Genomic DNA, 12672 nt, shown 5'->3' on the forward strand with positions numbered 1-12672 from the left:
CAAGTGCTCAGCAAATGTGGGAACTTCTTCAGGACTGTTGGAAAAGCATTCCTCATGAAGCTGGTTGAGAGAATGCCAAGTCTGTGCAAAGCTGTCATCAAGGAAAAGGGTGGCTACTTTGAAGAATCTAAAATAAAAATAAATATTTTGATTTTTTTAACACTTTTTTGGTTACTACATGATTCCATGTGTGTTATTTCATAGTTTTGATGTCTTCGCTATTATTGAAAAATGTATAAAAATAATTGAATAAGTAGGTGTGTCCAAACTTTTGACCAGTACTGTATATACCTGGCAGTGTCAGAGGAAGGCCCCAAAAATTGTCAAAGACTCCAGTCACCCAAGTCATTGACTGTTTTCTCTGCTATCTCCAAAATGCTCCTTAACAGCATCTATTAACAATTTATCAAATGGCCACACGGACAATTTGCATTGACATCACCCCACCCCCCTTTGTTTTTACACTGCTGCTACTTGCTGTTTATTATCTATGCATAGTTACTTTACACTCACTCATTGACTCGGTTCTGGTACCCCCTGTATATAGGCTCATTATTGTTATTATATTGTGTTATTTAAAATAAAATAAACTTTTGTTTATTTAGTAAATATTTCTTAAAACTGCTTTGTTGGTTAAGGGCTTGTAAGTAAGCATTTTGCGGCGCATGTGACAAATAAAATTGATTTGATTTGATCACAGGATCTAGAAGCCTTGTACAGGGAACGCCAAGCTAATTGCAATTTTCCTGGTATTGGGCTCTGCGAAGTGGGCGTTGTGGACATTACAGAAGCCGAATGTGAGGTGGTGCAGTGATATTAAAGTACAACTAACATACAACGGTGTATTGCTGCGATTCCACTCTATTCTATTTTATTCTAGACCCAACTCATCCCACTCTCCCTCCCTCCCTCCCTCCCTCCCTGTAGCCACAGCATTTACATCATTCCCCAACCCAAATCACCTCAGAGGAACCCAGACCACATCCTGCCTACAACCAAGCACAGAGATATAATTGGAATATTGGAAGACCCGAAAAAACACACAAGTCAATTCAGTTGGATCTGTTTCAATGGGAGCAGTCTGTGGTCTCTCGTGAGGGGGGAAATCATGAGTCCCCAAAGAGAGATCAACACAGACTCCAGTGAAAGGCCAGACGAGAGAGAGCATCAATACAAATCTTCTGATTGTATTAATTATTTGGACTGTTTAACTCTTTCCAATTCACTTCTGAATGTGTGTGTATTCCCTGTGTGCCTGACATTCTGAAGGTTTATTTAATGGGTATGTGGTAATGTTTCTGAGTTCTCCATCCAACGCTGTATTGGGGTTAATCCCAGAAGCCATTCCAGATTACAGAATCTAGCATACTCTGACTTTATTTAAGGAGTGTTCTCTTGTTTCCGAGGTGATGGCATTATTTCCCTTAGAATAAGCATATTTCACAATCGTGTTCCTCCCAGGAGCCTAGTGTGAATTGATCACCACATGAAAGGCAATTATTTCTATTACCAGAAAAATAAGTAATAAATTAAATTCTATCCACAGCTATCCAACTCCATTTCTGATGACAAGTCATTTTTCCTCAGAAAAGAATAACAGCATCAACACCATTAAACAACTCTGTACCTCAAGGTTTCTAATTCTTCCCATCAGAAAAGGATGAACCAAAAAACAAAGAAAGAAAATGCAAGGCACAAGGCCAAACTGCTGTTATCTTCCTCTTATTTCAACTGCAAAGTCATCTATTTTTTTCAACGTACAGTATGTGAGGAAACAATACAGTACATGTGCTCTATGAGGAAAAAATACAGTACATGTGCTCTATGAAGAGCAAATACAGTACATGTGCTCTATGAAGAGCAAATACAGTACATGTGCTCTATGAAGAGAAAATACAGTACATGTGCTCTATGAAGAGAAAATACAGTACATGTGCTCTATGAAGAGAAAATACAGTACATGTGCTCTATGAAGAGAAAATACAGTACATGTGCTCTATGAAGAGAAAATACAGTACATGTGCTCTATGAAGAGAAAATACAGTACATGAAGCAGCCATACTAAATACTTTACAGTCTCCTGACTTAAATAGTGATCTATGGTGCAGTTTCATTACTAGTTAACCGTGTTGGCTGTACTGCACTCAGAAGAGGCTCCATCTCCAAAGATAAATGAACAGTGGGCATTTAGAGCAGCATGTTGACTTGCCTACACCAATTCATTTAACAGATGAGCATTACGTCAGTACAACAAGAAGGGTAATTTAAAGTTAGATGAAGTGGGCCAGCGAGGAGGACCAGACATGGTCGAGGCCACCAACCTGTGACACCGCCCCTAAGCGTGAGACATGGCCAGACTGGTTAAGCATACAGATCAAAGTGGACATTTTGTTGTGTCTCTCCTGCTGTGGTTCCATGTAAACAGACCTAGTCAGGGCTCTATGCTGACCATTTTTACAAGGAGCACATGTGCATCTAAGTTGAAAAATAGAGCAGCACACAAAAAAATGTAGGAGAACAATGACAAATATTTGAGATATTACAGCTAGAATCTTACATTTTTCTCGGTGCACTGTGGCTCCTAAATAAAAAGCCCTGCTAGTGTATATTAGGAAGACCTCATACGACATCCCCTGGCAGTTGTCTATAACACACATTCTGCTGTCATGATAAGGCTGAATCATGCATTGCATTTCATAGAGAATATATTAGACATTAACATAAGTTAGAGCTGGAAGCCCCTAGTTTTGTTGACCTGGAGGTTGTGGTTTCATTCAAAGCCATTTCCTAATTAAGCCCCATTGAGTTGTTTATTGACTACTGTGCTGGATTTCACAGCTCACCATAAATGCACACACAACTCCTTTAGAATCAGACAATTAACAAACTACTTCAATAGTCATGTCACAATGGAAATCATTTACTGCTAGGCAGGGATGGGCCTGGTTCATCCCTGTATGGGAGATGGAAAGCTGCTGAAAGTGGGTCGGAGGGTCAGTAGGTTGAACTCTTCCCTCTGGTCAAAAGAAGACCCAAGTGCCCCCAGGGCAGTGATTGGGGTGAGGTCACCATCCTGCAAATGGTTCCATCCCCCCAATGAGACATAGCAAAGCTGCCTAGTTTCAGACAGCTTGTTGTGACGGTATGTGCAGTACAACATCTACACATAACACCAATAGGCCTGCATTGAACAGGTTGCTGGTGTACTAAGGTAATGTCCACTAGTATATAATCACTCTCTTTCCACAGTTATTTATGACTGGGTACATCTCTGATGCCCTCATGGCAGCATCCCAATACTAACACTAATGTAGCAAATTTGAGGGTTGGCCTGCACAGGATTTGAACCCACTACCTTGTGGCTCTAAGTCCAACTCAGTGTTCTTTTGGGTGTTACTGATGATGACCATGTACCCAAGGACACCTGTGTGCAGACTAGTGGGGCTTAATTAGGAAATCGCTTTGAATGAAACCACAACCTCCAGCTCTAACTTATGTTAATGTCTAATATATTCTATGAAATGCAATGCATGATTCAGTCTTATCATGACAGCAGAATGTGTGTTATAGACAACTGCCAGGGGATGTCGTATGAGGTCTTCCTAATATATACGAGCAGGGCTTTTTATTTAGGAGACACAGTGCACCTAGAAAAAATGTAAGATTCTAGCTTTAATATCTCTATTTTTCATTGTGCTCCTACATTTCTTTGTGTGCTGCTCCATTTTTCAATTTAGGCGTACACGTGCTCCTTGTAAAAATGGTCCGCGTAGAGCCCTGCCGAGGTCTGTTTACACAGAACCACAGCAGCATTTTCACTTTGATCTCCAACAGAACCCTGTATGCTTAACCAGTCTGGCCATGTCTCACGCTTAGGGGCGGTTTCACAGGTGCCTGGCCTCGACCATTTATTTTTTAACTTAATTTAACTTGGCAAGTCAGTTGAGAACAAATTCTTATTTACAATGACAAACAGTGGGTTGACTGCCTTGTACAGGGGCAGAAGACATTGTACCCTTTCAGCTCGGGGATTTGATCTAGCAACCTTTCAGTTACTGGCACAACAATCTGACCACTTGGCTACCTGCCGACCATGCCGGACCCACCTCGATGGCCGACTTTTCCTCTTCATCTAACTGTAAATTACCCGTGTTGTATTAACATAATGCTCATCTGTTAAATGAATTGGTGTAGGCAAGTCAACATATTGCTCTAAATGCCCACTGTTCATTTATCTTTGGAGATGGAGCCTCTTCTGGGTGCAGTACAGCCAACATGGTTAACTAGTAATGAAACTGCACCATAGATCACTATTGAAGTCCAAGCTTGTTACCCGTCTGATCCTACAGTGAGATCTCCCCACAGAGTAGAAAGTTCAGTAGGCTAGCTACAGTGACAGATGAAGACATCACCTTCAAAAGCTACTAAAATATGCTGGACCACAGGGGGGCACAGAAAATACATACATACATACATACATACATACATACATACATACATACATACATACATACATACATACATACATACATACATACATACATACATAATCAAAATCAGCAGGGACATCGCAGACAAGTCACATCAAAAATAATTTAATAACTGGTAGCTTGATCAATTTCCTATAAACTCTCGCCACTGAACGTGTCCTTCGCCACCCCCACCCCACACCCCCACTTTGAATCGTACTGGTGTCATCTTCAAGTACTTTTCAATATCTCCCCCTCTGCGCGTGTAGCCTACTTCTCTGTGTGCGTAAATACATTATGTGTGTCAATCTGAGAGCAATAAATAGGAAAGGGTGAATGTCATAAATATGCGGGATGAATATTAAGTCGCAGAAGACACCAGAGGTGGCCAGCCGATCAAAGCTGCAAAAGCAGTCTCAGTAGGGGTAGATGCACGACATTAATTCATCTGTAACTCCAAACTGAAAAGAGGAATGTGACTAGTAATCTAAAGCAACATAATTATATTAAAAATGAACTAGAATACAACACGTACCTTGAAATCCCAAAAAGAAAAAGAATCCCGGTATCCAAATTGTCTGTATCCAGAACGAATTCATGTTGTCCTCGTCAGCTCCAAAACCTCTCCTGAATGTCAACGTACTTCTTGTGCGGGTCTTTTGCAATAATTTCGTGAACAGGTAGTATCGTTTTTGGTATATATTATGCTCAGAGGGTGTATAGCACCAACGCTATGTCCTAATCCTGCAGAGCAATATAACTACAACTCAAGTGCTCGAGCGCTAAACGCATTCTTTTTGCAATCACGAACAGTTGTGCGCTTCAGCGCTTGACTGTCCTGGCCGTCACTGCCACCTAGTGGATAAGCAAGTACCTAGAAAAACACCAGTTGGACATCGTCTTCTGATTGTTGATAAGGACTCACGCTGTACGGGGGAATCACCAGTCAGCCTATTTTCCAACTATGTTTATTGTGCAATTAAATGTGTATTTCATCAACGCTTTATGGATCAACACATGCATGCCTGTCATATAGAATAGCATTCTGAAATATATATTTCACATCTGACATATTCTAAGGAATATGTGTTTCACTGTCTATATCCATGTACATGCTTCCATGATCTATTTTCCCTCAAAACACCACTGTAGCTACTTCAGCCGTAATTTCCAGGTCTCTCTGATGCACAGGCTACTATAAAACCAATAAAACAAATCTGGACAAGTGAAAACAGTTGTTATCATAACAGAGTGTCCCTACCAGAGGTGAGGCTTGGCAGAGGACAGGAGAAGAGGATAGCAGCATGGAAATCTATGGAATACTAATAGTGACATTTGGTAAGAAACTTCTTCATTCAGCCTGCAGGCAAGGTGAGGGCGGTCTGTTTGTAAAGACACTTGAGACTAATCAAAGTCCAGGGATCCTTACTCACTAGAAAATGGCCTGTGAGAGAGTGGCAGAGAGGGAGAGAGAGGGACAGGGAGGGAAAGTGTTTTCCCCTTTAATGTGCTCTGTTCCTCTCTCTCTCTCTACTGCCAGCCAAACACTGTCCTCTCATCTACTGTTTTACATGTCCACAACTGACAGCAAGGCTAATACAGACCAAACCTGCAAATTCATTCAGTGTGGCAACCCTGTCTTTTTTGTGATAAAGCATTGTTTTTTTCTTACTGAATCGTACTAGATTTGATTGTGATCGCAATGAAAGCAGATGCTGCCTGAGCATGCCGTTGTATTCCTGCTTCTAAAGCTCAGTCTCCTCTTGTAAGCCCCGGTGAGCTACATGACTGGTGTTGCTGAATTGAATTATGCTCAGATCTTAGTCATTTGTTAAGTATGAATGCCAAAGACATTACAGCTTCAACAATTGAAAAGAAAAACAAAAGTGGCTCATGAGGATGTCTGGATGTGATGTTTAACACACCTTATTGAATATTGAATTACCCTTGTTCTCCACCTGTTCTCCACCACCATGTGAACCACAAGCTTTTCATTATGAAATGTTCTGCTAGAGAACCATTGTGTGTGCACTATTCCCTTTCATATCTGAATAGTATTTCAGTTACTGTCTGATATAGTAATCAATGAGATCCCTGCAGTCTAGCATGGAAAGCCAAACTGTATCCGTTTCTCATCGGAAAGCCTATGATAAAAGTCTAAGGGGGGGACACACACACTTCAGGCCAAACCGTTCAGACGCTACAGACGTTTAGCTATAAATTAAACATTTTAGGTAAACTACTATTTATTTATTTTTTATAAAATATTGCATTTCTCCTTTACTACTATAGCCCATAGAAACATTGTCATAAAACAAATTGCAAATGTGAACAAAATAACTGTCAAATAATTTATCATAAGGACAAAAACAGTGTCCCCTTTCCTGATTCGGACGCTACAGACAGAAGTTGGCACATCAGCGTTACAGACTTCAGGCCAAACCGTTCGGACGCTACAGACAGAAGTTGGCACATCAGCGTTACAGACTTCAGGCCAAACCGTTCGGACACTACAGACAGAAGTTGGCACATCAGCGTTACAGACTTCAGGCCAAACCGTTCGGACGCTACAGACAGAAGTTGGCACATCAGCGTTACAGACTTCAGGCCAAACCGTTCGGACGCTACAGACAGAAGTTGGCACATCAGCGTTACAGACTTCAGGCCAAACCGTTCGGACGCTACAGACAGAAGTTGGCACATCAGCGTTACAGACTTCAGGCCAACCCATTCGGATGCTAGAGACGTTTTCGTGAGAAGACCGATTTTCAGGGTGTCTCATAGTCTGACAAACACCACTGTAGCTCAACACCTTCCACCACAGATTGTTACGCCCTGACCTTAGTATTCTTGGTTTTCTTTATTATTTTGGTTAGGTCAGGGTGTGACATAGGTGATATATGTGGTTTGTCTTATTCTAGGGTGTTTGTACTGTCTAAGGGTTTTTGTAGATTTATGGGGTTGTTTTCATCTAGGTGTTTATGTTGGTCTATGGTTGTCTAGATTGGTTCTCAATTAGAGGCAGGTGTTTATTGTTGCCTCTGATTGGGAACCATATTTAGGCAGCCATCTTCTTTGGGTATTTCGTGGGTTATTGTCTATGTGTAGTTGCCTGTGTCAGCACTCGTTATCATAGCGTCACATTCGGTTTGTTGTTTTTGTTCTTCATGAATAAAATAATGGATTCACACCATGCTGTGCTTTGGTCCCCTCCATACGACGATCATGACACAGCTGCAGAAGGCTGAAATAGGTGTATAAGGTGGATTGAGATGCATCCTTTCAAAAAAACATCTCTAGTTTAAACTGATGGATTTTTATGGGGATTGTATTATTATGTTACTGAGATTGACGCACAACTTTTAAGGATTAAGGAATAACGGTAAGGTCCTTAAGAGTACATCTTGGGCTAATACAGTGCCTGCCTTAAAAAGCTACTGTCACCTTTTTTTATATAGTCTGTACTGTTGTTTGGAAGACAAGTGTCATCAAAATATCCAAACCTTTTTTGAGAACGCAAATAGGACACTTGAGAACTAAAAATATTTTGTCATGATGGGGGCAAAAACGCAGTACAATATTTGCTATGACCTCCCATGAGGCCGGGGACACACCTGTCGGTGTGGAATACGGATGGACATGTTCAGATGGGATGGTTTCGTCAGAAGACAGACCACTTGTGTGTTTTTTTTGTGACATAATCTCCGCTGTCATTCATCTGGCAATGGATGACTGCCATTGACAAAGCATTAGCTCCAACTGAAATAGTCAGACACAAAATCCCAAATAGTCTACGCCTATTTCCGGTTTACATTTTTCATGGCTGGAGACCAATTCCATATTTTTTTTTGTCCCTCCACATTTCTTCCGTTCACTACAATACAGACCGGCTCAGTGTGAGGCAATTTGAGTTTAAACTATTTCAGGGGGTGTGAACAAAGTGCTTGGAATTGTGGGAGACCGCCCATAGTGCAGGGGTACACAAATCTTACCCTGAAGGTCCAGAGTACTGCTGGTTTTCTATTCTACTTGATAATTAATTGTACACACCTGGTGTCCCAGGTCTACATCAGTCTCTGATTAGAGGTATAGAAATTTTAAAAGCAGTGGAACCGGATTTCGAAGGTACAGATTAGAATTTGATGGCCATAGTAGGTCTACTCAAAGGAACACTCAAAATATTTTTTCAATGACTATGCTTCTCTGAGATCTTTCAGGTTGGCCGCCCCAAATATTCATCTTTGAGTAATGACAAAATACAGTATGTTTTTCCGTCTGATAATTGCCTTCAGCAGCGATCGCTTCACGGGCGTACTTCAATCATCGGAAAATATGGATAGCCTAAAACTACATGTAGACAATTCCATTAAGTTAGCCATTAAGGAAAAACACAATGTGGAGTCAGTTGAGCACTACATGTTAGTCTAGAATAGATCAATAGTCATGATGAACTATGTTTGAGTTGAGTATTCAGTACTTTTTGAAAGATATATGGAAAAAAATAAGCCATTGGATTTCTGCACATTGAAAGCACATTGCTTCTGTCAGGACTAGTGGCACTAAACATAAAAGTCTACTGTGATCAGGCTAAATCTTTCCCACAGAGCAATGAGGAAGAGACTCATGTAAGTCATCTTAGTCTCTTTCAAAGACACTGTTCTTCTGAGGACTGGGATAGTGGCTCTGACAGGCCTGTAATCCTCATATCATTCATCTTTGGAGAAAGCCAAGTAAATTAAATTTAAAAAATGAATTAGGAGGACTGTCAGTTACTGTAAAGAAGTAACATCCAGACCATTTTATATGTGTGTGTGTGTGTGTGTTTTGAGCCTAAAGCTAAATTTTTATGAACTCCAAATTAATGAAAGGCCCCAATGAATTAATTAAATTGGGGAACAAATGATTCTATCCAGTTATTCTATCCAAATCTACGTTATTAAATTCCCCCCAATTACCATCATGTCAGAATACTCTTTCAGACAGGTTATGGATCACAATTAGAATATTAACAACATTTAAATTTAACATACAGTACAATACTTACCCCTGATAGTCTTTTGACTGAAAACAGCATTCAGAAGCTAAGGTGACAACAGATGAAGAAATGAGACAGACTCTCGGGAGCATCTAATCCCAATTAATTTAGGTGAATATCTGATGGTATTTCCAAGTCTAATGTGTATGTTTTATTAAAAAACATTTTGGCCTGGAGCTAAATTCAGTCCTAATTTAGATTGGCAGAGGACAATCTCTATATAGTGTCCCAACTCCCACTTTACCACATACAGTATTCTATTTGTCGATGCTAGTGGGCCATCTCCAATTCACTTTCAATATTGTTGTCACACGTGTCATATTCATAATGAATTGGGATGCTTTGATTGACATAAACTACACAGCTTGCTATGAAATTATACTGCAGGAAACAACGATTTAGGGTAGAATTGACATGAAATAGCACCCTAGCCTGGGTACCTGTTTGTTTGTGCCATTACGCCACTCCTTGTCATACCATGCTGTACACGACAACACCAAATGTATCACACTAATGTTAGGTACTACTGAACAATACACAGTTGAAGTCGGAAGTTGACATACATTTAGGTTGAAGTCTTTAAAATTTGTTTTTCAACCACCACAAATTTCTTGTTAAACTATAGTTTACTTGGTGCATGACACAAGTCATTTTTCCAACAGTTGTTTACAGTCCGATTATTTCACTTATAATTCACTGTATCACAATTCCAGTGGGTCAGAAGTTTACATACACTAAGTTGACTGTGCCTTTAAACAGCTTGGAAAATTCCAGAAAATGATGTCATGGCTTTAGAAGCTTCTGGTAGGCTAATTGACATCATTTGAGTCAATTGGAGGTGTATCTGTGAATGCATTTCAAGGCCTACCTTCAAACGCAGTGCCTCTTTGCTTGACATCATGGGAAAATCAAAAGAAATCAGCTAAGAAAAATAATTGTAGACCTCCAGATGTCTGGTTCATCTTTGGGAGCAATTTCCAAACGCCTTAAGGTACCACGTTCATCTGTACAAACAATAGTACGCAAGTATAAACACCATGGGACCACGCAGCAGTCATACCGCTCAGGAAGGTGACGCGTTCTGTCTCCTAGAGATTAACCTACTTTGGTGAGAAAAGTGCAAATCAATCCCAGCAAAGGACCTTAATAGCACAATAGTGTTACGACTTCCACCGAAGGTGGCACCTCTCCCTGTTCGGGCTGTGCCCGGCGGTCGTTGTCGCCGGCCTACTAGCTGCCACCGATCCATTTTTCTTTTTCGTTTGTGTCTGTCTTATTGTTTACACCTGTGTCTTATTAGTTGATTTCGGTGGGTATATTTACCTCCGCTGCCTGCTAGTCTTTGTGCGGGATTGTTTTCTGTGGTTACGTTGTTAGCGGTGTGTGTCTGCACCACAGGGTTTTATTTTCTCACGGCAGTTGTGCCGGTTGGTATGAGTTTAGGAGTAGAGGTTTCTCCTCCATGTGTAGCGTTTATTTCCCTGTGTGTGTAGCGACCTCGTTTGGGCATGTTTCAGTCCCATGTAGTTGTTGAGTTGGGACTTCTGAATAAACTATTGAGCCACTGGGACTCCCTTGCTCTCCTGCTCCTGATTCCTGCACCTCCCTCCTTTGGGAGGCACGTAACAAATAGCACTTAAGAGCACAAACAGATCTGGGATCAGGCTCGTGGCACACAGGGGCCAGGGCATCCATATTGTCCTGTAGTACCCAATAGTAGTGTGATTCATTAGTGTGTTGTTACATACAGCACCCATAGGAAATGAAAATCCATCCAATTATCCAATTGAGACAAATGCACACCACATTTGAATAATCAATTTAAAAATGTTCCAAGGTCTCTCATGAGGTCTTAGGAACAGTAGTCCTAGAAGACCTCGGCTTCCTTTTCCACATTTCACAAAAGTTAACTTTAAAATTCTCTAATTGTCTCTGACATTTTGTCAATAATCCGTATCTCAAACCATCAAACTGTTCTAAAACCACTAAATATTACTTTAACGATTCTCATTGATGGAAAGAGAGGAGGACCAAAATGCAGCGTGATAAGTGTTCGTCACATTTTAATTGAAAAACTGAACACTACACAATATAAAGTAGAAATATAACAACATAGAAAAAAGAACATAGACTACCCACCCCAACTCACGCCCTGACCAACCTAACACAAAGACATAAAAAAGGTACTAAGGTCAGAATGTGACAGTACCCCCCAAAAGGTGCGGACTCCGGCCGCAAAACCTGAACCTATAGGGGAGGGTCTGGGTGGGCGTCTTTCCTCGGTGGCGGCTCTGGCGCGGGACATGGACCCCACTCCGCCATAGTCTTTGCCCACTTAAATGGCGCTTTTGGAGCAACGACCATCACTGCCAACCTCGGACTGGGGAACCTTGCAGCGGGCCCCGAATAGATGGGAGACTCCGGCAGCTCCTGACTGACGGGCGGCTCCGGCAGCTCCTGACTGACGGGCGGCTCTGGCAGCACCTGACTGACGGGCGGCTCCGGCAGCTCCTGACTGACGGGCGGCTCTGGCAGCTCCTAACTTACGGGCAGTTCAGGACAGACGGGCGGCTCTGGTAGCTCAGGATAGTCAGGCGGCTCTGGCAGATCCTGACTGACGGGCGGCTCTGGCAGCTCCTGACTGACGGGCGGCTCTGGCAGCTCCTGACTGACGGGCAGCTCTGGCAGCTCCTGACTGATGGGCAGTTCAGGACAGACGGTCAGCTCTGGCAGCTCAGGACAGACGGGCGGCTCTGGCAGCTCAGGACAAACGGGCGGCTCTGGCAGTTCTGGACAGACGGGCAGCTCTGGCCTGGAGAGAAGAACCTGGAGGGAGGAGACGGAGAGACAGCCTGGTGCGTGGGGCTGCCACAGGACCCACCAGGCTGGGGAGACCTACAGGAGGCCTGGTGCGTGTAGGTGGCACCGGATGGACCGGGCTGTGGGGGAGCACTGGAGCTCTGGTGCACAGCCTTGACACCACTCCTCCAGCCTGGAGGACCACTTTAGTCCAGAGTGCAGGCACAGGTTGAACCGAGCTGTGGGTGAGCACCTCTCTCTTAGGTTCAATGCCCACATTCGCCCGGCATGGGTGGAGTGCAGGCATAGGACGCACTGCACCCTCCCAGCGCCCCGGAGACACAGCACGCAGAGCCGGCGCAGGATACC

General features: G+C 42.4%; 1 protein-coding gene across 2 annotated transcripts in view; it reads right to left on the reverse strand.

The window, feature by feature from the left end:
• LOC123992957 (limbic system-associated membrane protein-like) overlaps positions 1–12672 on the reverse strand; it is a 1259555-nt gene that overhangs the window by 999465 nt on the left and 247418 nt on the right. The window contains exon 1 of one of the 2 annotated variants that reach the window (XM_046294627.1): positions 5005–5211. The exons of the other annotated variant lie outside the window; for it this stretch is intronic. Within the exon in view, the coding sequence (XP_046150583.1) occupies positions 5005–5068 (64 nt within the window). The 5' untranslated portion in view covers positions 5069–5211. Of the gene's footprint in view, positions 1–5004; positions 5212–12672 lie in introns of those variants that run through there. 2 annotated transcript variants of the gene reach the window in all.

The sequence above is a fragment of the Oncorhynchus gorbuscha genome, linkage group LG13 (assembly GCF_021184085.1).
Source record: "Oncorhynchus gorbuscha isolate QuinsamMale2020 ecotype Even-year linkage group LG13, OgorEven_v1.0, whole genome shotgun sequence".
NCBI lineage: Eukaryota > Metazoa > Chordata > Actinopteri > Salmoniformes > Salmonidae > Oncorhynchus > Oncorhynchus gorbuscha.